Source organism: Setaria italica, chromosome III, assembly GCF_000263155.2.
Source record: "Setaria italica strain Yugu1 chromosome III, Setaria_italica_v2.0, whole genome shotgun sequence".
Lineage (NCBI taxonomy): Eukaryota > Viridiplantae > Streptophyta > Magnoliopsida > Poales > Poaceae > Setaria > Setaria italica.
Window position 1 is genome coordinate 25348445 of NC_028452.1, and position 25478 is coordinate 25373922.

At 40.3% G+C, this 25478-nt stretch overlaps 1 protein-coding gene across 2 annotated transcripts; it reads left to right on the forward strand.

Moving 5' to 3' along the window:
- The first annotated feature begins 4815 nt into the window (after positions 1-4815).
- Positions 4816-20061, forward strand: LOC101759860 (putative disease resistance protein RGA3). Of its 2 annotated transcripts, none has more exons than XM_022824911.1 (6): positions 4816-5252; positions 7132-8289; positions 12169-14647; positions 15043-15150; positions 15319-15454; positions 19453-20061. In XM_022824911.1, exons 1-5 carry the CDS (start codon positions 4857-4859, stop codon positions 15333-15335), a joined length of 4158 nt encoding a protein of 1385 aa, XP_022680646.1. In that variant the 5' UTR covers positions 4816-4856; the 3' UTR covers positions 15336-15454; positions 19453-20061. The 2 variants fall into 2 exon arrangements, with proteins under 2 accessions (XP_022680646.1, XP_012700153.2); XM_012844699.2 differs by lacking the exon at positions 19453-20061 and adding an exon at positions 15910-16349.
- The last annotated feature ends 5417 nt before the right edge of the window (positions 20062-25478 follow it).

Genomic DNA, 25478 nt, shown 5'->3' on the forward strand with positions numbered 1-25478 from the left:
GGAATGGGGTTTCTGTAACCGCCCCTGCCACTGTAATTAGTATCTAAACATTTGATGTGACGGGTGCTAAAGTTTAGCAAGTGGAAGAAAACAGGCCCTATGAAAGGGGAAGCTGCTCCGGCATTGAAGATGATGACTCGTCCGGGTGGCAATGATCAGCCTGCTGCTGCTGCGGCCAACAATCGCCAAGGTGGTTGTCGCGATGATCATGTCGGGGAGATTGAAGATAAATATTAAGATTATTATATATGCATGTCATGCGGATTGAGGTGAGCAACGATGATTTTTCTATAATTGTGATCTGAACACGCTGGCTGGCTGATCGATCCATATTTGTTCTACTGCAGGCCGCCAGGCTCTACAAAATTGAATAACAAGATATTATGACCACAGTAAACATTTCTAGTGTACATTTTTTTCTTGGTTTACTTTAGGATTTAGATATATACCTTGTTGCGTGGCATTTCAGCTGCTTATCTCTTGCCTTGACAGCAATATAGCTTTTATTCTATAGAACTTTCGCAGCATACAGTGGTTCTAAAAGTTTGGTTATTTTTTGCTGCTAAAAATGTTATGGGCTCTGGGCCCAGGATGGGAGTCAGCATATATTGCTGCCGTGCAGTAAGCACGAGTTACTACTGAAGAAATGAATTGCTAGCAAGGCAATATACGAGCGGTAAGTATTTTTTAGTTACACAAAACGTGGTCATATCTTCCTAAGCTAGTTATCTCCTAAGCAAGATTTACACAAAACGTTAAAGATATGACCTTCTAAATATCGTGAGGGTTTATATATAAATAAAAAGTATTTTTAGTGACTAATATAAGAATTACTAAAGTTCAGTAAAAAAAGAAATGAATTACTAAAAGAAATATAATCACAGGTCGATTCATATAAATGTAAGAGGCTTTCATGAAAATATGAACAGACGTGCAAGGTGGGTTGATTTCCATAAATACTTGGGGCTTTTTTGAATGATATACGCGACCTGGCTAGAAGAGGATGACAGGACCGCGAATTGATTCAAGGAAAGGTAAGACTTTTTTACAAAATGACATGATAGACGGAAGGAACACCGAACACTCCTACTTTATAGGTAGAGATAAGTTAAGTGGGTTATTAGTGTAGAGATATCATTTTTATCAATTACTCCCTCCATCCCAAATTACTATTCGTTTTGGCTTTTCTAGATTCATAGCTTATGCTATGCACTTAGATATATGCTATGTCTATATACGTAGCAAAAGTTATATATCTAGAAAAGTCAAAACGAATAATAATTTGGGACGGACGGAGTAGCTTGTTAGTTTGTTAGCGCGAAGCTAGCTCTTTATATAAGTATCCTTATGATGTAATTTGGCAAGCTAGAAAAAAACCTTAAAAGCAGTTAGAGCCTCCATAGGTTTATTCTTGCTATCCCATCTATTCTGCTAGTAATAAATCCATAGCCATAGGTATCGAAGTAAAAAAATGTCTGTTTTGTTGCTAGTGTGTGTCTACCCCTTTATGCTCTTTGTAAGCATACATCTACTCATTTTTATGCTACCTTCAAAATCATGCATGTCTATCACTATGTTCCCTCTACCTGGCTATTTTTTATCCCACATTCTAGAAATGTGGTGGTTTCGGTTATATTTTATGGTTTTAAATGAATAGCTCTCAGTCCTTTCAATCATGAAAAGTGCTCTCTTGGAATGTCAAAGGGACCAATTCTGAGAAGAAATGAAACTCAATCAGGGAGAAATTTGTTGAAGCAGGATGTGAATTATTTGTCTCCAAGAAACAAAAAGGGATTTTTGACACCCATTTATTAAACAATTTTGCCCAAGTTATTTGAACAAATTTGTTTTCTTACCTTTTGTTGATTTCTTTAGTGATCAGCTATTATCTGGAATGGAAATAAATTTTATGGGAACTTGCTTTTGGAAATGATTATGCTCAGTCAATAGAGTTCACATCTCTTCACTCGAGTGATTCTTCAGTACTCACTAATATTTTTGCCCTATGCACTAATGAAGGCAGAATTCACACGGGTTCAAAGAGATTTCAATGCCACATGATATTGATTGGCTTATTGTGGGAGATTTCAATCTGATCAGAAAAATTGAAGATAGAAACAAACCAAGAGCCACATAAACAACATCCTTCTCTTTAATGAGGATATAAGTGCCAAGTGGAAATCCCCCTTAAAGGTTGACAGTTGACATGGTCAAGTGAAGTAAGAATCACCTCTCCTATAAAGGCTGGATTGGTTCTTTACTTCAGTATGCTGGACAAGTTCCTATCCCATGACCTTTGCCCATTCTTTAACCATGGAAACTTTAGATCATGTACCATGCATAATTTCCATTAATACTGACATACCTAAAGCAAGAATTTTTCAGGATGGAGTACAAGCACTTTATGTCAGTTGTGCAACATGCATGGAACCTGCCAGTTCAACAGATTGACACAGCTAGAATCATCACTGCAAAATTGACAAATCTTAGGAGAATTTTAAAAGCTTGGAGATAAAATATCTCAAGTTTAGCATATTTTATTTCCAAAGTCAAGCCACTTATTGAATTTCTTGATCTCCTAGAAGAGCATAGAGATCTGACCTTACATGTACATGAATGGAATTTCAGGGAGTCATTAAATCAACATCTCATATCCTTGCTAAACCATCAAAAGGTTTACTGGAAGCAAAGGGGATCAATAAAATTTGTGAAATATGGAGATGGAAATACTAAATTCTTTCATGCTAATGCCACTATTAAATCCAGGAAGAATGCATCACCTCTCTCTTAGATTCAACTGGGAATCAATGCTTTGATCATAATAGTAAGGCAACAATCTTGTGGGAAGCCTTCAAAGATAGATCGGGAAAGTCTGAATTCATTGATATTAACCACAACCTAGCTAGCAAACCTTCTGCAAGTTCACAATGATTTATCTTTCCTAGAAGAACCTTTTTCTAAAGAGGACATTGACAATGTCATCAAAGCCATGGCTTCTGACAAATCACCTGGCCCCGATGACTTCAATATAGATTTCATTAAAAAATGCTGGCCAATTATATGCCATGACTTTTATGCTCTCATTGATAATTTCCATAAGGGTGACCTCTGCATTAAAAGTATAAATGGTTCCCATGTCACTCTAATCCCAAAGAAAGAAAACCCCTCCACAGTTTCAAACTACATACCTATCTCCCTTCTCAACTGCTCCATTAAAATTATCACCAAACTCCTGGCAAACAAATTGCAGTCAAAGATCATGGACCTCATCCACATCAACCAGTATGGATTCATCAAATCTAGAACGATTCAGGATTGTCTAGCTTGGTCCTTTGAGTACCTACATCTCTGCCATCAATCAAAAAAAGAAGTCATCCTAAAGCTTGAATTTGAAAAGGCTTTTGACAAAGTGGAACACCAATTCATCATCCAGTTCATGAAACACAAAGGCTTTGGGCCAAAGTGGTTGCACTAGATGGAAAGTGTGTGCCAGTTAAGGTTTTCCACTGCAGAAGAGGTGTTAAACAAGGTGATCCTCTATCACCTCTTCTCTTTATTCTTGCAGCAGAATGTCTCCAGACATTGATTAACAGGGCTAAAGAGGAACATATACTGAAATTACCAATACAGATGGGTGCTAGGTCAGATTTCCCAATTATTCAATATGATGATGACACTCTCATTATTTTGGAAAGTGATATAACACAATTGTCCTCCCTCCGAAACCTACTGAACAACTTTGCATAATATTTAGGCCTTAAAGGCAACTACTCCAAATAAGTGATTGTACCAATCAACACACCTGGAGACAAAATAGTTTTATTAGCGTCCACCCTAAACTGTGCAATTGGCTCTCTTTCGTTTACTTTTTGGAAATCAGTTAAAGACTTCACACCCCTTGTTAAGAAATATGAAAGCAGGTTACTTGTCACATCCAATCTCCTCACTCAAGGTGGTACGCTTATCCTAGTCAACTCAGTTTTGACATCACTCCCAACTTTCATAATGAGCACTAGGAAGCTTCATGATACTGTCATAAAACATATTGACAAATATAGACGAACCATTCATGTAGGTACCGCATGCCCGCATGAGCCAGGTGAGCGAGCTAGCGTGCGCATGTAGGGCTTTCCTTTTCTCCCACCACACATCTTGGTTGAGTGGAGATGATCCCTATATTTGCGTCGGTCATCTTACACCTTCACTAGTAAAATGGGACTAACCATGTGCACCAATTACTCATGCTCATAGACTTTTTTAGTTTACTTGAAATTTCTAAAATTAAATGAGCCAAGCTCATATATCCCAACATTACCAACATTAAAAAGGTTGATATGTTTAGCTAAGCATCGTCCAAGGTCTGCTCTTTTACTCTGTTATTTGCACTTACCTTTTCATGTTTCTTTTCCTTCGGCTTGCCTTTGCCTTTAGCGAAGGAGTGGACATCATTATAGGTAAGTGCGGTAAACGCTCCTGCAAGCCAAAGGAAATCATTGTATGTATATAATTACTACTATCTCTCTCCATATATATAATTACGACTTATACTTATCGTACTTTTGCAGCATAGCTTTGCCTTATTTTACTGCTGAAGATTCCAGATGCCGGAGCACACACCACGCAACGAATCGAGCCGAAGCCATTCAGGAGGGGTTAAAAGACGTGATGCTGTTGGTAAGGATCGAGTCTCCCAGGCACAAGAGTAGAAAGACAGCAGCATCATTTATCCTTATCGTACTTTTGCAGCATAGCTTTGCCTTATTTTACTGCTGAAGATTCCAGATGCCGGAGCACACACCACGCAATGAATCGAGGCGAAGCCATTCAGGAGGTGTTAAAAGACGTGCAGAGCTTAGATGCTGCTGGGAAGGCCAGGATCGAGTCTCCCAGGCACAAGAGTAGAAACACAGCAGCATCCCTTGCGTACTTTCGCCCTGCCACATAGCAAGAGTAGATCTGAGCTGCCAAGCGCTGAGGCGACAAGCGAGATGGAGACTGACGTTGCGTGGTCGATCGCTGATAAGCTTGGTAGGCTCGTCTTGAGAGAGGCCAGTCTTCTCTGGAACTTCAAGGACGATGTGTACGGCATGAAGGAGACCATGGAAAAGCTGGAAGACCGTATGCGATATGCTGACAATAGGAACTCCGGCGCGGTCGAGGAACCAGCTGAGATCGTACGGCTCCAGAAGAAATTCAGGTCCGTGGCCTACGACATTGAGGACGTCCTGGACGAGTCCAGTGCTATCGACAAGGTACTTGTTTGAATAACACTTCCTGTGTACTTCGAAGTTAGATTGAAATCTCGTATCCACTTTCTTTTGCTGGTTTTTATCCTCGACCTCCCATCGTAAACCAGTTGTAATTAAGACCCTATTTTAATTTACCGAGTTAGAAGCGATTTTGGCCCGGCCCCAAGTCCACCACATTGAGACAAGTTGTGCTAGCTGCTGACCTAGCTGACGTGGAAAGGAGAGTCACAGTGACGATAGATTGATTAGTTTTAGAAGGAGCCGATGAGACGTCGTCAGCAGCGGAATGTTTCTTCACCTTGTACTTTCATTAAATGGAAAACAAAGATCGATCTGGCAGTTTGTCCCTCGCAGCCGCACAGTCTCATGTATTGACACGTAATCTTAATCTTGAGACGATCTATCAGAAAATCACTAAAAATAATTTTGGTTGTCTCGTAATAATCTCAAATCCTTTGATTTGTGGATGTAATAAAATAATATTGTAAGTGCATGGTAACCACAACTCCTACAATGGTAGAATAGTGGTCTCATAGTCCTAGAATTTTACCAATGAGGCAGTTGTTTTGCGAAACAAAGAACCTCTTTCTCACTCCTTGCCCTCTCTCATCCACATCAGTAAAAATCCTACATACTATTGCATGAGACGACATACGAGAATACTGACGTGTAGCAATGTACCTACTTTAAGGGTGTCAGGACAGCACATCCATATCCACTAGCATCCATGCACAAGGCTTTAGTACTGAGGCGATGTCCCGTTTCTTTGTACTATTAGGAGGACTGATGAATTAGTAATAACCGAGCTTACTGTGTGTTATTGGGATGAAATTTATCTCTTATTTGATGAAACTCCGCTTTCTATCTCCTCATGATAATATTTCCAAGTTAGCAAACTGATGTAGTATAGACTTTAATGGTTATGAAACTCGCATGAAACTCTCAATGAGACTGGTATGATAACCATATTGTTTATGCACGTTTATATGTATCATTAATTCAATACATAACTATTGATAAATGATTTAACAAACGACAAATTGTATGAATTGCTTGTATAGTTGTTTTTAGAGTAAAATGCATTGCCAGTACTTCAGCTTGTTTGGCTGTGTCACTTAGGTACTCATACTCTCAAAATACATATCTAGCTCTCTAAACTTAGGCTTGGGTATCATTTAGGTCCCTGTACTCTTAAAATGCGGATTTTACTCTCTAAACTTAGCTTTGGGTGTCATATAGGTCCCTAAACTCTTGACATGCACATGATAAGATCAAATTTATGCTTTCAAGTAAGCTATTACTTTTATTGGCACATTTCCTGACTTGTTTTATTAGCCCTTCAACTTTGCCCCATATTCATACAGTAATTTATCTTATGAACCCCTGATTTATGTTTAGTAAGTGCAACTATGGATTATTCAAATTTAAATAATATTCCAAGAATAATAGAGCACGCATGTCATGCGCACTTAGTAAGTTAAGATATTGCATCCAAAGTAAAAGATCAATCTTTCTAGATTCAATAGATCAATATTCTCCACACACTTTTGAGTTGAAATTCACTTTTTTGTATATATGCATCTATATAGTGTATGTCTAGATGCATACAAACACATATGAATTTAGAAAAGTTAAAATAATCTATAATTCGAAACGGACGAAGGAGATGCTTACTACCTAACTAGTGCATGCATGCCTTTAGGAGAGTCTGTGTACATGCAGCCCTCATGCACCTCAGCTCCATCCCACGCTGCCGCGGTGCTCACCGTGGATCACTATGTGAAAAAAAAAGTCAATTGTGGCAGAGGCAACTTGTTGGGGCTAAAACGCAGTGCTGCAATTAATATCTATTATTTTAACCATTTCTAATTTATTTTTACAGGTCAAGTATTCCAATCCAATTTACAAGAGGCACACCATGGCCCACAAAATAAAGAAAATTAAGGATGAGTTGGATATTGTTGAAAAAGAGGCTGAACACCTCAATCTTGTTTATCCCAGTGCACCGACAAGAAGTGAGGGGATCGTAGCTGAAGCTAATATTGCACGTACATATTTTATGGACACTGAAATAATGGTAGGCAGGGAAAAAGAAAAGGTACACATAATGAAGTTGCTACTAAAAAGTGAAGCTGATGAGGATATCTCCATCATTCCAATTGTTGGTCTCGGTGGCATTGGAAAGACAACACTGGCTGGAGCAGTTTTCAGAGACAAGAGAACAAACATTTTTGATCTGAAGGTATGGGTTCATGTGTCGAAGAAGTTTGATCTGCTAACAATTGGGAAAAAGATCATATCAAGCAGGGGTGATGAAAACAGTGGCACCTCAATTAATGATAATTTTCCATGTATAAAAGAACAAATAAAAATACTCCCTCCAAGAAGATATCTGATAATCTTGGATGATGTGTGGGAAGAAGATAAAGTCAAATTGCAACATCTGATGGAAATGTTACAATATGGTAAAAAGGGCAGTAAGATCGTAATGACTACCCGTTCAAAAAAAGTAGTTGATGTAGTTGATCAACTGCGTACTGTTTTTCCTGCAAAGGAAGTAAAAATCTACCATGTGACCTTGAACATTTTGTCAGATAATAACTGCTGGAAGGTGATGTGGCAAAGGGAATTAGGATCAGATAAAAACCTAGGAGAAGGCTTAGAAGAAATCGGGAAGGAAATTGCGAAGAAGTGTGGGGGTCTACCACTACTGGCATGTTCTCTTGGATATTTAATGTCCAGGCGCAAGACTACAGAGGCATGGGAAGATATAAGAGATAGGATTATTTCGAATCCTAAAGCAGACTGTGTAAAAGACATTTTAAATTGCCTTAAGTTGAGCTACCACTGCATGCCTTTCAACTTCAAGCTGTGCTTTACATACTGTGCTGTTTTCCCCAAGGGTTTTGCTATCAATAGTGATATTCTGATCCAACAGTGGAGCGCCCTTGGATATATTAAATCAGTTGAAGAAGGTAAAAGTTGTATCGACGACTATCTTCTGGGGATGTCCTTTCTTCAAATTTCACCGTCCTCGCAGGTTAGTGCCATAGTGGCAATGTTTCATTCCCTTTAGTTGCTTGCAACATGGCATTATGCTAACAAAAACAATGTTGAACTTCAAATATTTAGTATCATAGGCAATGGTTCTAAATATGCCGTGGAAGTCCGCTCTTGATCTGTTATCATTAAAAGTGAATGGTACTATACATCTACCTCGAAAGGAGCTCTAAAATAACTCATGATGCTAATTTCGAAATGTTACTAATGTATTATGAGCATGTCTTATTCTGGTTTCTAGACTTCGATCTGCCTCAGTGCCCATCTAATCCCCACTCTTTACCTTGGCCTGAAGTCTGCCAAGCAAAGAAAACCAAACCTGAAGTTAGAGATAAGATCTTTTGAAAAGAATTGGGTTGTCTAGTAGGGCAGGATTGTAATGGCAAGCTCCTCTAGGATGATAATTATCAATAAATGTTGGAAAAGGAATAAAAAGATATATTCTTTTCTTGCATATATCCGCCTCTCTCAACTGCATATACCTTGGGAGGCCCTAGTTGCATGCCATCGTGACCCTGATCATTATTACCACAATCATTGAGTCCGATCACTACTGAGGCCCTCATCCAGTCATCTGGTCTGCCATCAACTAGAACTATTACATCCACTCGGATATAACCTTAATAACACTAACTGTAATGGTGACATTTTCAAATCTAGAGCTATTTTACTGCAGGGTTTTGTGGATCTAAATGATTTGCCCTCTATTCCTCTGCTTTACCCGTGGTGTCACTTACAATGCATATCTGAGACTAGAGGGACCTACCTCCAAGTGTTATAAATATTCCACTTATGTTTTGGAAAATCCGCATGACTCCTGAACCATGTAACCAACCACGATCAGACAGATAAATTTGGTGAATCTAAAATATATATTAGTCTCTAGCACACATGTATGACTCCTGAATTATGTCACCAACTATGACCAATTGTGTATATGAGATTAATTCCAGTCTGATCATGCGGGTTAACAGCCTGCAGAGCTGATCCTGCAAAACAAACGTAGCTCTGCCGTCGTGCTATACCCGGGTCAAATATGTATGTACATAAAAGATATTCCAGTAAAGTGCTTTCAATTAATTCCTCTACGTAGGATCTAGGATACCAACTAAAGGGAAGTGAATAGGCGGTTTCAACTAAAAATACAACACTAAATAAAGCTAGGTGAGGGTTTGTAACCTAGGGTGACAAAATACAATTCAATCTCTAAGAATACAATCGCTCAAAGTAAATTGCAGTAGTGAAATTGAGCAAAAGAAAAAACCGAAGACAAGAGAAGAATTTATCCCATGGTGTCGCTGACTTGGTGGTCACCCCTAATCCACGTTGAGGTGGATTCAATGTTCCAACCACTTCTCTATCAAGACTCCGCTTGATCTTGAGCCATCTTGGATCAAATAACCTCGATTCCACTAGAGTTGCTCTTCACCGATCCGGCGAGATGAGCACAAGAACCTCTCGCAAGAATAACTGGGACTCCTTCACAATCTTCTTGAAGGGTTTAACAGTTCCACAGCCTCCAAGCTGTCTAGGAGGCGACAACCTCCAAGAGTAACAAGTTGACGATGCTTGCTTGAAGACTCCCTAGTACTACAAAGCTCAAACTCTTGATACAATACACTAGAATCCTCTCAATCTCACAAGAATGCAACCTCTAAGCAAAGAGAGTGAGAGAGAGGAGAAGAATGGTTCAAGTATGTGAAGAAAGCTTTCCAAAATGCCAAGAGACCTCACCCAAGGCTAGACGTGAGGTATATATAGAGCCATCCCCTAATCTAGCCGTTACATTCAAAATGCATGAAAATAGGGGTTTGGCGGACCGTCCGTTGACGAGATCGGACTGTCCGCCATTCAACTCAATAGCTATATTGACAATAAATGTGTGTTAGAACTATCCATTACATGTCAGGTGAACCATTCGGCCTTAACTCCTTACAGGCGCGAACCGTCCACGGTTCAAGAGTCCAACCACGCAGCCAGCTATTAGACACGTCCAGAACATGTCCAACTGCAAGAATTACTACGGCGGACCGTTCGCCTTAGGGGACCGGACCATCCGCCGATCATTTTGCCCACGCACAAGTTAGGTGACAAACCGTGGACCGTCCGCTGTTCACGTTCAAGCACCACACAGAACCAACAATGGTTCTATCGAAATTTACGACAATCCCTTAGGGCTGGACCATCCTCCGTTCACACTCAAGCACCACACAGAACCAAGAATGGTTCTGTGTAAATTGTAGAACAAGCAACGGACCCTCCGCCCTTCAACTTTTCAGTACAATAGAACACTCTCAAACATGGTTAAATCAAATAACGGAGACCATCTGGGCGTTAACCATTTTATAAAAAACTGATTTTATCATTGTTCTTTCCACTTTTTCAAACGATATACTATCACATATGCATACAACTCAATTGTTTGAATAAAGTAGCACTATAGAACCGTTAAGAAAATGAAATTAACCCCTCTTGATAGTACTGCTATCTAGTCTACAAATCGGGTCAATTATCATCCACTAAGCACTTCTTGACCGGTAAAATAGAAAAGCCCTACAATATTTACCTTTGCCTTGAGCTCTTCAATGTTAATTCATCCAAGCTATCACCATAGCATCCATTGAAGCTTAATTCATCTACGGAACTAACCTATACTCATATCTCATTAATTACCAAACCTAAATTAGGGGCCTAGATGCTTCCACTCTACTATATTCCAGCACAATAGTTCTCGGCACCTCGAGTACCACTTTCTCGAGTTGGATTCCACATCAATTATTCTCTTTCGTATCTGAATAATTCCACATTGAGTTGAACAATGACCATAATATATAAACAAAGTTGAAAAGCCACATAAAACCCAACATTTACGAAGACTAACACATCATCGAGCACTCCAAATCGGTACATTTAAGTTCTAGGACAAATGTTATTTAAAGTTGAAATTTAAGAGCAAGTATTGATACGTGTGATGTTTTATATCTCTAATTAAATATAGACAATAAAATGGAAAATGATCAATGGGCAAAAATATAATAAATAATGGAGCATATTATAACACTTTAAGTAAAGGGCTGAAATATTGTATATCTCAGCCCCCATATAGGATATATACATGTAGCAATTCAGTTTGGTTTCTCGTTAATTTACCAAAATTATCTAGTGTAACAATTAAGCACTCTGACATCATATGGATGTACAACTCAATTTAACATTCTTCTTTAAGAAAAATGACACATGCACAACCTATGATCTATCCTTCGTATTCTCAGTTTGTTAATTCTAGAATATTGCAATAAGGATAAATTAAACCCTGCACCAATAAGCATTTGGCTATAATGGACAATTTAAATCCGAGTTGGCATTTCTGAAGCACAAGATAGTTGACTCAACACTTCACATATTTGTTTTTTTCCTTGTACTATTTTTCTATAATATATAGATCGTCACGTACCATCAGATCACAGTGAATTAATCACTTTTATTTAAATTCGTTTTTATATTCTGTAAACAAAAAAAGCAGATTGACATGGTGGGTTAAGGGTTTTTGCTCCACTCCCTCCTTCCTTCTCACACATACATGTATGTGAAACCCTTTGATTTGATTCAAATACAAAGTACAGGGCATCCCCTTGGCCTACCATACTGACAAGTAAAAACCAGATTAACAGTTTAAGTTATTGTTTGGGCTATAGCTAGGACACCTTTATATTGATTATATTAACTGATTGCTTATTTTTCTATATAGTTGTAAGGTTTATGTTGATTTACCTTTTTTTTTTTTGAACAAGCTAAACTGGATTTACCTTCATAGTTATGGATGACTGCACAACTAATAGTAATACCTTATTATATGCAGGTTGCTCCAATGCATTCCAGAGCTCCCTACAAGCTCATCATGCATGATATGGTGCACGAACTTGCAAAAGAAATTGCTGACAATGAGACAGTTATTCGAGATGATCCAGGAAAAATGATATGGAGTAAATCTGAAAAGCATTATTGCCGACATATGCATCTAGTCAATTATGATAAGGAGCAATCAGAGGTTCTCAGAAAGGTTCCTGGAAAAATTAGATCTCTTCATTTTACAGGGTGCAGTAGAATGCTGCTTCAACAGAATTCATTCTCCAAAGCCAAGTATCTGCGTGTCCTGGACATAAGTGGATGCTCCAGAGAAGGGCAACATACTCCAGGCAGCACAGCAATGTTATTGCCATCTAACATGGATCGACTCATGCTGCTAAGGTACCTTGATGCCTCAGGGTTGCCAATTTCAACACTTCCAAATTCATTGCTTAGACTTCAAAGTATGCAGACTCTTATTCTTTCCAACTGCACACTTGAAACCCTTCCAGATGATATTGGCAGCCTCCTCAAACTTTGTTATTTGGACCTATCTGGCAATAGAAGCCTTAAAGAACTACCCAAATCACTGGGGAACCTCAGCAGACTCTCTTTCCTCAACCTATCAGGGTGTTCTAAACTCAAAGAGGTGCCTGAAACAATTCATTTGCTTCAATGTTTGCGTCATCTAGACATGTCAGGCTGCTGTGAGCTTCAAAAGCTTCCAGATGAGATCTGTATCCTCCCAAAGCTCTTGGTCTTAAACTTGTCAAGTTGTTGCAACCTAACCAAACTACCTGACAAACTTGAACTGAAGACTTTAGAGCATATGAACCTATCAAGTTGCCATGAACTACAAAACCTGCCGCAAAATCTTGGCAAGCTTTGCAATCTTAAGTTCTTAAACCTCTCTGATTGCCACAAGGTTCAAGTTTTACCTGATTCCTTTTGCAATCTTACGAATTTGAAAGAACTAAACCTTTCAGACTGCCATGATATCAGAGAACTCCCAGAATGTATTAATAACCTATCCAGGCTTCATTCTCTGAACCTAACAAGTTGTTATAAGCTTCAATCGTTGCCTAGTACATTCTGCAAAATGTCTGAGTTGAAGCATCTCAATTTGTCATACTGTGCAAGACTTAAGAAGCTTCCCATGTCATTTGGGGAACTGAGGCTTCAAACATTGGACATAAGTTGTTGTGTTACTCTCCATGACTTGCCTGAAGGTATTAACAAGATGACTAGTCTCACCCAACTTCACGTCACATCAGGACATCCTAGTATGTTTACAAAGGCTCAAACCATCAAGAAGGATCTAAATATCACCAACCGCAATGTGCATGATGTTAGTGTGATTGATGATGGAAAATGTCAGGAGTTAGAAATTACAGACCTACTGAATGTCAATCATCTAGAAAATATAGACAGAACTAATCTACATGATAATCCAGAGCTTCGGGTGCTACGACTTCGCTGGGATTGTAGTATCTTGGAGAAGCAGACAGATGCAGGGAATCTTGATTGCAGTATCTCAGAGAAGAGGATAGATGAGGGGAGTCTTAAGTGCAGTAAACCGGAAAAGAAGACAGATCTGGGAAAACAGGTGTTGGAGAACCTCATACCTCCTCGAAGTCTTGAAGACTTTGCGTTATTTGGATATCCGAGTAAGGACTTCCCTACCTGGATCCATGACATCTCCTCCTATCTCCCTAATGTCCACAGCATCTACCTCTATAAAGCAGAATGCCATTCCCTTCCACCAATTGGACGACTGCCAAATCTTAGATATTTGGTAATAAACAGCGTTCCCAACATTACAAAAATCGGCAAAGAATTCTATGGGAAAGAAGGAACCTGTAACAAGTTAAGATTTATTTCATTGGAATCATTGGATAACTTGGCTGAATGGTGGACAACACGGTCAGGCCACAAACATGAAGATTTCTTAATCCCTAATTTACTTCGGTTGGAAGTAAAAGATTGTGCAAAGTTGAAGTTCCTGCCATATCCACCCAAGACTATGTACTGGTACTTGCACAGCAGTGAAGAGGTGTTGCCTGAACATGGGTATGGATTGCTTTCATCCTCTACTCTGCCTTTTAGTGTGCACATCGTGGACTGCAGGTTTTCTCTTGATAAATGGGCTAGACTTCAGCACCTCGCCACACTTGAAGTACTTGGAATTGTCGGCTGTAGAGACTTGAGTACCTTGCCGGAGATATTCCAATGTTTTGGCAATATAAGAAACTTATATCTGAGATCGTGGGAGAAGCTAGAGATACTGCCGGAGTGGTTGGGGCAGCTCATTTCTCTTGAAGTTCTACGAATCAAAAGTTGCCCCCGCCTAAAATGTTTGCCTGAAAGCATACGGAATCTCACCGCTCTGAAGAAGCTATACATTTCAGATTGTCCAAAACTGATTGAAGGGGAGGATGACCATAAGATTTCTCACGTCCCAGAAAAAAAGTTCATTGGTGTCTTGTCCCAAGGTTTGTTCTTGTCTGCCTGCCATGTGAAATTGCGATTTCAGTGTTTGTACAGCAACCAAAAAAAGTAGCAAACTTTCGATTTGAATCTTTATGGAAAAGGATTAAAAAGAAAAAAATACAACTTTTCAGTGATTTGCATATCCAGAATTGGAAACTTAGTAGTTGAATCAATGCTCTTAGTGTCTTTGGACCAAAGGCATGGTGCTGCCTTCTATAGAAAGCAAAATTGACACTGTGAGTCTTGATTGTTGTCCGGGATGAATATAGTTCGTATTTGACCAACTTGACTTTGATTGTCCTTGCAATACACTTTATGTTTTTCTCGTGATTCTGGACGTGCATATAGGATGCTTACTGTTGAATCTGGAAGTGTAACCGACTGTATTGTTATATAGGTATTCCAATGAAGCCTCAGGGATCTAGGCATTCAGATATGCAGAAACTGCTTGGCTTCTCTTTAGTAGGTGTTGTCTCACTCTGTCTCTACATCTTGGCGCGGTCAGGTCTGTGTTTTGTTAACTCTTTTGAGTTATGCACTATACACGAATATTTAGTTGTGTGGATCATCGATCGAACCCTCACTATGTGTATTCTTTTTATTTTGCTAAGTAGTTGTGAGTACCTTTGTCTGCTCGATCATGTGCCATCATTGACATGTTACATTGTTGCAGAACTTATATCAAGCTGAGTTGAAGAAACCATGCATGAATCTGACCTGACCTAGGATTTGAAGTAGAAGCTGTCACGAGATGAGATCATCACCACTCAATTCAAGCGATTGATATTCCATCTAAAAGTTAAAGGCAGGTAATCAGCACTGTGTTCTCTCAATTCCTTGTTACTCCTGTGCCAATGAACTCGCTCGCAATATATTCCTTCTATTTAATTATTTCAAGGGCGTATGCTAGAACAACATAGCTAACTGACATCCACACTATATATCATGTTTTAGATCATCGAGTGCAAGTTTATGATTGCCTTACCTTATTGTGGTGATATATCTAATCAGTTTTGCTATATATCATTGCAATCAAATTGTAGGCCGTTGGAGATTTTTTTTAGTATTGAGTGCTAACCTAGTGCAATTAATGAGTCAGAAGATGAATGCTTAACAATATAACGGTTCAAGATTAAAAATGTTTTATCAAGTGAGAATGTGTGTATGCTCCCATATTTTTTGTTTCATTTACACCACGCTGATTATAGAATAGATGAGGCTGGGTTCTTCTTTGACGCTTCGACATTGCTGGCATACGTTTCAGGCAACGAATGGTACTACGGAACAGGCATCTCCTGAGCTACCGTGGTCTGCAATGACACAAAGGGTTAATAGTAACTAATTAACTACGAAATTAATAATGACTCAGAAAACTGTAAATGAACATTTTTTTATTTGCCGCTTCCATATAAGTTCTGTGAAGTATGTTACTGCTGCTGGTGATGAGCCTGCATTAGTACGTGTGGTAGCAGCAGATCGGTGCAATTACCAAGACCAGTACCCATGGACAATTTTGCTGATGTTTAGGTGTTGTGTACGACCGTATTTTGTTCTATTCTCACTTTGTTTTGTTAACATGTACTGAGAGCCTGCAACAGCAACCACTGAAAACATGCCAAACAATTGTTCAGAAAACGTGTTTTCTGATGGCTAATTTCTATCCATATACATGTATAAAAATCATTGTGGCTCAATATTTATTCACATTCGTTGGTAAATGGAGGCTCATTTATGTAATGGCGCCTTTAATCATTTTGGTAAAATAGAGTCTTCTTTCTTTAGTCTTGCTTTTCTTTTGACGGAGGAAAAAGTGATCGTGCTGCTATCCTGTCTTGAAAAACTATTGTCAGGGATGTGTCTGTGGGTGGGTTGAAAGGGTCCTGATCATTTCATATAACCAGAAGGTGTGCGAGGTGTCGTAACTAATCGATGACAACGTGCTGGAGTTTATTGTTTGCAAACTTAAATTACCTACTGTAATATTTGCATAGTGCCATTTTACCAGTTCTTTGTCTGCATGTCACGTTTACATTGCAACATCTAATTTTTAACAAGCCTTGGTTTTAGGCTTCTAGTGTATTGCCCTTCTATTACACTGTACCCTCCATGGACCCTTTTCTTTTTTTTTTTTGTCCTGTGTATAACGTTCACTACCGGAAAGAATAAGTTTGCCGAGTGCCCGAAGCACTTGGCGAAGGCCCCAAAACACTCGGCAAATAGTTTGCTGAGTGTAACACTCGGCGAACAAGACTCGGCGAAGTTTCCCTCGGCAAACAGTGGATTTGCCGAGTGTCGAACGTCGGGCACTCGGCAAAAGCTTTGCCGAGTGGCAAAAAACACTCAGCAATGATTTTTTGGAAAAAATAAAAAAACAAGCTAGCACCACCGCCGGCCGCCACCACTGCCGTCGGCCGCCGCCACCGTTGCCTCCCGCCACCAGGCCACGAACCCCGCTGCCACCAGGCCGCTACCCTTGCCTCCCGCCGCCACGCCACGAAACCTACCGCCATCCACTAACAGCGCCGCCGCCGCGCCACTAGCCCCCACCACCACCGCGCCACCAGCCCCCACCGGTACTGGAAGCCCGCCACTGACACCACCTGGAGCTGCCGCCGACATCTCCCGGAGCTCCTGGACGGCTCTGTGGCCCGTGCCGCCCCTAGCCCGCGTCACCCCTGGCCCGCCCCAGATCCGGAGGGGAGAGAGCTGGGGGCCACCGGATCCGCGCCGGAGGGGAAGAAGGGGGCGCGGATCCGGCCGGAGGGGAGGGAGCCGGGGAAGAAGAGGTCGGATCCGCCTGGAGGGGAGGGAGCCGGGGAAGGAGAGGCCGGATCCGGCCGGAGCGGAGGGAGCCGGGGAAGGAGAGGGAGGGCGGCGGTGACAGGGAGAGAGGAAGGTGGGGGTGGCGGAGGAATGAAGACGAGAGGGCCTGGTGCGGTGCTGGTCGGGGACTATAAGTCCTGCACGGTTGGGAAAAAAATCACCGAGTGTCCTAGGTGTGACACTCGGTGAAGGGTTGCTTTGCCGAGTGTCTAACCTAGGACACTCAGCAAAGCTATTTTAAAAAAAATAAAAAATTATCCAATAGTTTCAAAAAATTGTCAAAAATTCACATGAAATAATATATATTCTCTATTGACTATACAAAAAGTTTTGTAGTCAAATCAAAACTCGATCGTCATTTTGACTCCAAATCTTATCCAATCCTTCTCAACGTTACTATTATTCTTCTGAAATGCTTCAGTTTGTAAACATTGTACGTGACGAAATGTGCAAAACGTTCTCAATTTTTTTTCCACAGCCTCCACGTATGATATCATCACATCATGACAAATCTCATGATTTTCAGACTTTGCTTGTTTTTTTACAATTTAAAAATACCACTACCACACGTTCGTGGTCGTGTTTCTTGAACAAGATGTTCGAAATTTCTTTTCATTTCACGGGTCAGGTCTCAAATTGGGCCAAATAACATGAATATCATTTTTCTACTCATTTTATTCTATAATTTGAATCACTTGCTATTCAAATTTGACTTATACCAAAAGTTTTCTTGAAATGCAATTAATTAAATAAATATAGCAAAAAAATTAAAAAATATACCAAACTTTAACATAGAGTACCACATGTTGTATGTGGGGAGTAGAAAAAATTTCAAGGTGGAAAGAGGAAAAAAATTTATTGTTTTGCCGAGTGTCAAAAAAACACTTGGCAAACCCCACTCTTTGCCAAGTGTTTTTTTGACACTCGGCAAAATCCAACGTTTGCTAAGTATTTTTTTTTGCCGAGTGTTCTTAACCCGGCACTCGGCAAAGAGCTTGTTTGCCGAGTGTCCGAAAAAAAACACTCGGCAAAAAAAACACTCGTTAAATTTAAGGTTTCCGGTGGTGGTTGTCCTCAATTTGTGAATTCCGGAGCCGTCCAGATGAAAAATACAAAAACTAGATATCACATCTACATTGTAAAATGGATCAGCCATACTGTTGCGGTACGAGCATACCATCCTGGCTTCTATGTAGTGCTTACTTTATATGTAGAATTCCAGAAGTAAATATCGATATACAACCACCAATATCTGGTAGTTGTGACTTGTGTGGTTGGTAGGCGCTTACCAGTTGCAGTTCTTAAGCATGGCTCATTAACTCATTCTGCATTGCCGTTATTAATTTCTTCTCATTGTTGCTGTTGTATATTTGAAGATATGGGTTTTTACAAATTGTTCAATGTCTTCGTTTTGGTGTGTGTATTAAGCTTAAATGAGTCCCTAAGGCAGTCATGGGCATTAACTTGGGTTTATCAGCATACTCCTTATAAGTAAGCATGTTCTCATGTCTGTTCTGTGTTGGCCCTAGTTTGGTGGTATTTCTGTTAGTGCAAATCAGCCAAATATTTGCTGTTAACTTCTTAACTAGCTCAATTTTTATTAGTTACACGCAGCAGAATACTATGGTATGTATTCTTCTGCTGCGTGTTTCCCCTCTGTTTAAAGCTGTTCTCTTCACAATTTAGTTATACTATTAATTGGTGTTGCTGACATCTTGGTATAGGTGTAACATCTGTACTGCAATACATCACGGCAGCATATTACCTGGACTGCGATCTCATGTTTAGACAATCTAGTGTTTTACCCCTTGGATAAGTCTATTTAGAAAGCTGCGTAGTTGCCCTGCCAGTCTGTTATGGCGTCTGTTAGTGAAATCTTCATTTTCCGCCCTTCTGTTCATTGCTAAGTTTCTAGTCATTGGCTCTTCTAAAATCTTGCTGTGTTTCATTAAATTGTGCTGACATCAATTTTCCTTTGATCTAGACTGCAAAAGTTCAAGGACTTGGTTGAAGAGATTGCTGAGTCAACTTGCAAAGAATGAAGGCAATGAAAATGAAGACAGTTCATCCACTGCGGGATTGCTGGAGAAGCTCAGCGTGAGTGAGAGCAAATCTGAGGAAAGTGTGAAGGCGGAATCCCAGAATCCGGCAAGGAGGCAGAAAACCAAAGCCAAGGCAACCCCATCTGAGTAGATGGCTTAGCTGCAACTGCGCAGCAGATCCGCCTGGTGGTTGAGTCAGTTTGTTGGTCCTTCCCGCAAGCGGAATTTCGGTACTCGTTACCCATGAAATTTGCTGCTAACCTTTGGGGTGAGTCGGAGCAGAATATTTGAATGAGTCCAGTTGCGATGGGACTCGGTTGAATTTAGTAGTATAGGGTAGAGTTCGTGTTATCCTATGTAACCCGAGCCTCCTCATAAATATGAGAGGAGAGCTGCTATTGTAAGCATGATGACATAGCGACAAGCTCGCACGGGGAAGACGGCACGATGCCGGGATCCCGAAGCGGCCGGTGTTGTGGTACTGGGAGGAGCACTCGTAGTCATGCCTTGGGGATGTAGGCTTCAGATAAACCTCATCAACAAAGATTATGTCTCCGGTGTCGTCTGTGATCTTGCATGTTCATCTCGGTAGATTCAATCGTCGCTTTCCGCTGGTGGAGATTAGCCGACGTCTTGTCGCCCACTAGTAGAGAACTGACCTTCCGTCCACCTCCTTTTATCCCGGTTAATATTTGGCCCATGATTAAAAGTGGCGCGAAGGTCAACGCGGGGGGACCTTTAGTCCCGGTTGTAAATACCAACCGGGAGTAAAGCCCCCCTTTAGTCCCGATTGTAACGGCTAGAAATTTCGTAGCAACGCCGCCCCCTTTTATCCCGGTTGGAAATTCCAACCAGGACTAAACCACCAACCGGGACAAAAGGGGTTATATTTTGTCCTATTTGGAATTTCCAACCGGGACAAAATCTCCTCCCCTATAAAATCGCCAGTCAGAGAGCTCTTCCTCCTCCTCCAGCCTGAGCCACTCCACTCCACCAGAGACATTCAACTTCCTCTCCATGGCGATGCTTCAACCCTAGGGGAGGTGCTGCTCGAATTTTTTTCCTTATTTTCGTGTATACTTCTTTTGAACCATTTTGATCAGATCAGAGATGAACAAGAGGACCCCAAGAAGACCAAGGTTACGCCGGACGAGGCCCCATCGAGGTCTTCGCCAAGGAAAAATCCTATCACGGGAAGGAAAGGCGATGACGAAGAGATGGAGAATAACATTTGTTTTGTACTTCATGAGCTCCATCATTACTGTGTTGTTTCAACTATTTGGTTTACACGGTAGTGTATCCTAATCCTTACTGTTCTAATCTCTTACGCCTACAATTTTTTTACCTTAATTTTATTGCAATGACTAAATATTAAAAACATATTTACTCTATTTTTTTCTCATACCTAATATTGATCAAGTTCTTTTAACTAATACGAATCATATATAACAAGCTAGCTATCCATCAAATTCTAGTTCAAAAACATGTATAAATAAAAATTCTCTCCATTCTCCCTCATTCTAAAAAACTCATTTTTCTCAGCATAAAACAAAGCATAATAACAATAAATGAAGGGAGTATGAAGTAGGATAATTGACTACGTGAAGTCCACTATGGAGTGTCTGTAATCTGTAGTATATATGTATCTTTATTATCTTGTTATGAGTGTAATCTTTATATGTATCTTTAGTGATTGTTATGAATGTTGAATGGTGTAATTTTTATTTGAATTATTTTTATCTCTACGAAGGTTGATTGGTGTAAATTATGTATATTGATCAAGTTATTTATCTAATATTTTTTGCAAGGTCTAAATATTATAATCACATTAACTTTATATGTCCATTTCTCACGTAATACGATACAAATGGACCGGTAGTGGATGTATAACGTGGACAAACGGATAAAGGAGTTTGTTGATGGCTTGCATTATTTTCTCAAAGTGGTCAAAGCAAACAAGTTAGAGAACGGGTTCATATGTTGTCCATGCTTCTAATGCAGTAACAAGAAGGACTGTTCATAGCCACTTGTTTAGATACGGTTTCATGCCTAACTATTTGGTTTGAATCAAGCACGACGAAAGAGGGGTTGTAATGGAAGATGGTGAAAAAGAGGAGGATGATAACTACATTCCGGACTGAACTACAGGTCAAGCTTTTGCAGATACTAGAATGGATGAGACTGATGAAGATGAGTTTGCAGAATATAGCCCTATTGATGATCTTGGTCAGGTGCTACAGGATGCACACACAGATTGCAAAATTGAGAAGGAAGTAGAAAAGTTGCAGCGCATGATATATGATCACAAAAAATTATTATACCCAGATTGCAAGCAGGGGCATAAAATACTGGCTACCACACTAGAATTTCTGCAGTGGAAGACTAAAAATGGTGTGTCCAATAAGGCATTTTAGGGGATATTGAAAATTGTTAAGAACATTTTTCCTGAGAATAATGAATTGTCGTCCACAAAATATGAAGCTAAACAAATTGTTTGCCCTCTGGGATTGGAGGTTCAAAAGATACACGCATGCTCTAATGACTATATCCTCTATCGTGGTGATGAATACAAGAAATTGGATGCTTGTCTTGTGTGTGGAGTGCTGCGGTATAAGATCAGGCGAGATGATCTTGGTGATGTCGAGGAGCAGCCTCCCAAAAACAGAGTTCCCATGAAGGTGATGTGTTATTTCCCTGTAATACCACATTTGAAGTGTTTGTTTAGAAACAAGGTGAATGCTAAGTTGATGCGATGGCATAAAGAATAACGTAAACAAGATGAGATGTTGAGACACCCCGTGGATGGGGTCCAGTGAAGATCAATTGATAGAGTATTCCCGGACTTTTAAAGTGATGCAAGGAACATAAGTACTGATAGGTTCAATTCATTCGGTGAGTTGAGTAGTGGTCATAGTACTTGGCCTGTGACCCTAAGTATGTTCAACCTTCCTCCTTGGTTGTGCATAAAGCGGAAGTTCATTATGATGCTGGTGCTTATCCAAGACCCAAAATAACCTGGCAACGACATTGACGTGTACCTAAGACTGTTGGTTGTTGAACTTTTACTACTCTGGAAGGAAGAAGGTGTACGTGTATGGGATGACGATAAACAAGAGAACTTTGACCTACGAGCATTGTTGTCCGTAACCATCAATGATTGGCCTGTGTTGAGTAACCTTTCGAGACAGACAAACAAGGAATATCGGACCTGCACCCACTGTTTAGATGACACAAACAACATTTATTTGAAACATTGTAGGAAGATCGTGCATATGGGCCATCGTCGATTTCTCAATGCTAACCACCCGTTAAGAAAGAAAGGGATGCATTTCAAAGGGGTGCCAGACCATCGTAAAAAATTTGCACACCGTAATGGAAAGCGTGTCTTTGAGATGATAAAGGATGTAAGGGTAGTCTTTGGAAAGTGTCTTGGTAGTGAACCTATTCCGAATGACGATAATGGACATGCACCCATGTGGAAGAAGAAGTCAATATTTTGGGAGCTACCTTATTGGGAAATCCTAAAGGTCCGCAACGCAATAGACGTGATGCACTTGACGAAGAATATTTGCGTGAACATGCTAGGTTTCATAGGTCTTTATGGGAACTCAAAACATACATTGGAAGCACGACAGGACCTGAAATGTATGAAGCAACAAGATGACCTCCATCCGGAAAAGAGAGATAACGAACAGTAGTACTTACATCCTGCCAGTTACACTCTCAGTAAGGAAGTGAAGGATGGCATCTTTGAATGCATGAATAGTATCAAGGTTCCGTCTAGATACTCCACGAATATAAAGGTAATAATAAATATGAAAAAAGAAGTTCACAAATCTCAAGGCCTATGACTACCACATGTTGATGACCCAGTTGCTTCTAGTTGCACTAAGGGGTATTCTACGAGAGAATGTCCGATTGGTGCTCATAAAGCTATGCGCATTTGTCAATGCGATTTCATAGAAGACAATCGATCTAACCAAGCTAGTAAAGCTACAGAACGATGTGGTACAATGTGTTGTCAGCTTTGAGTTGGTATTTCCACCATCCTTCTTCAATATTATGACGCACCTCTTGGTTCACCTAGTCAAAGATATTACTATTCTCGATCCAGTATTTCTGCACAATATGTGGCCTTTCGAGAGGTTCATGTCCGTCCTAAAAAACTATGTTCTTAATCGTGCCCATCCAAAAGGAAGCATCACCAAAGGATATGGAATAGAGGAGGTCATTGAGTTTTGTGTGGATTTTATTGACTCAATTAATTCGATTGGGGTCCAACTTCACGCCACGAGGGGAGGCTAAGCGGAACGGGCACCCTTTGAAGGAAATCAAGTTCAAGCAATGATACTTATTTGTTCCATAAAGCACACTTCACTGTTCTATAACAATCATCCTTTGTGGCTTCGTATATCGAGCAACACAAGCAGATTCTATTTTTCCAATACCTGACAAAATCAGATGTGTGGATTATATGTCATCACATGGATACTTTTCCCTCTTGGTTGCGTCTACACCTTATGGGTAACTCCATGATTCACGAACAACTCACTTGGTTTGCCAGGGGACCTTGTAGCACAATCATGAAATTCCAAGGTTACGAGATAAATGGTTATACATTTTACACGAAAGCCCAAGACCAGAAAAGCACAAACCAAAATAGTGGTGTCTGCATAGATGCCATAGACAGCAACAAGAGCAAGGACTCGTATTATGATTTCATTGAGGAGATCTGGGAACTCGAATACGGACCGCTGAACATCCCTCTGTTTCGTTGCCAATGGGTGAAGCTAACTGGAGGTGGCGTAACCAAAGATCAGTATGGAATGACAATAGTGGACCTGACCAAGACTGGATACAATGATGAACCATTTGTCCTTGCCAATGATGTGCATCAGGTTTTCTATATGAAGGATATGTCTAGCAAACTCAAGAAAAATTCAGAAGAGCAATGGGAGCAAAAGCGCCACATGGTTCTTCTAGGTAAAAGAAAAATCGTGGGAGTCGGGGACAAAATAGACCAATCAGATGATTATGATTAGTTTGATGGTATACCTCTATTCGCTGTTGAAGTTGACCCAAGCATCATGCTAGCCAAAGAAGAGGCTCCGTACTTACACCGCGATCATAACCAAGGAACTTTTGTCAATAAGAAGTTTTTTAGAGTTACATTGTAAAGCACTAAATATGCTTCACCTGTATGTAATGCTATATGGCCATCAGAACCATATCCATGATTTCATGTGTGTTTAAATTGTAAAGTTATCTTTATGAATTTTTTGTGCGTTGAAATTATTTAATTGAATAATTTCTTGATGATAGTGATGCATTAAAATAATTATTTTTGAAACTAAAACAACTAGTATAGAATTAATGACTTATTCAAACTTAGTTTAAATATACTTGCTAATTTAATATATTTTTGCACGTTCGAAAATATGTAAAGTTCTTATTTTTGCCTTCCTAAAATCCAGTGAAAATATATATAAAATCTATTTGAAAAAAATAGGCAGGAGACGAACTTTAGTCCCACGCGAAACGCACCCTTTAGTCCCGGTTGCAAATTTGCAAACTGGACTAAAGGCCCCCTTCTAGAGGGGGGTTAAAAGCGCCAGTCGTCTTCTCCCCTTCGCCGTCTCCAACACTTAGTGAAAATCCAAGATCCCACCGCACGTCTTCCTCTATCCCTGTCCGCCGCCCCGCCATCGCCCCGGCCGCCGTCGCCCGCGCCTCCTCTGTCGCTCGTGCCTCTCTCCGTCGCCCCGGCCGTCCGCCGCGCCACCGCCCGTCACCTCCGTCTCCGTCGCTGCAGCGGAACCGCCCAAATTAACCTGACTAAAATGCACTTAAGTTGCCTGACACACGATCATGCACTTTAACCAAGCCAACTTGGTCGTCCGTGGGATTTCATCCGATAAACCACTTACTCAGGATTGAGAAGCATTGCTCACACGAAGGTGAGTGGGTA

What these genes read in the sequence shown, in the direction of transcription:
- LOC101759860 (XM_022824911.1), top strand. Translation starts at nt 4,857, where the DNA reads ATGCTGCTGGGAAGGCCAGGATCGAGTCTCCCAGGCACAAGAGTAGAA. An exon ending in AGTCCAGTGCTATCGACAAG is followed by an intron (nt 5,253 to 7,131) that starts GTACTTGTTTGA and finishes TTATTTTTACAG; the next exon opens with GTCAAGTATTCCAATCCAAT. An exon ending in CATTGGTGTCTTGTCCCAAG is followed by an intron (nt 14,648 to 15,042) that starts GTTTGTTCTTGT and finishes ATTGTTATATAG; the next exon opens with GTATTCCAATGAAGCCTCAG.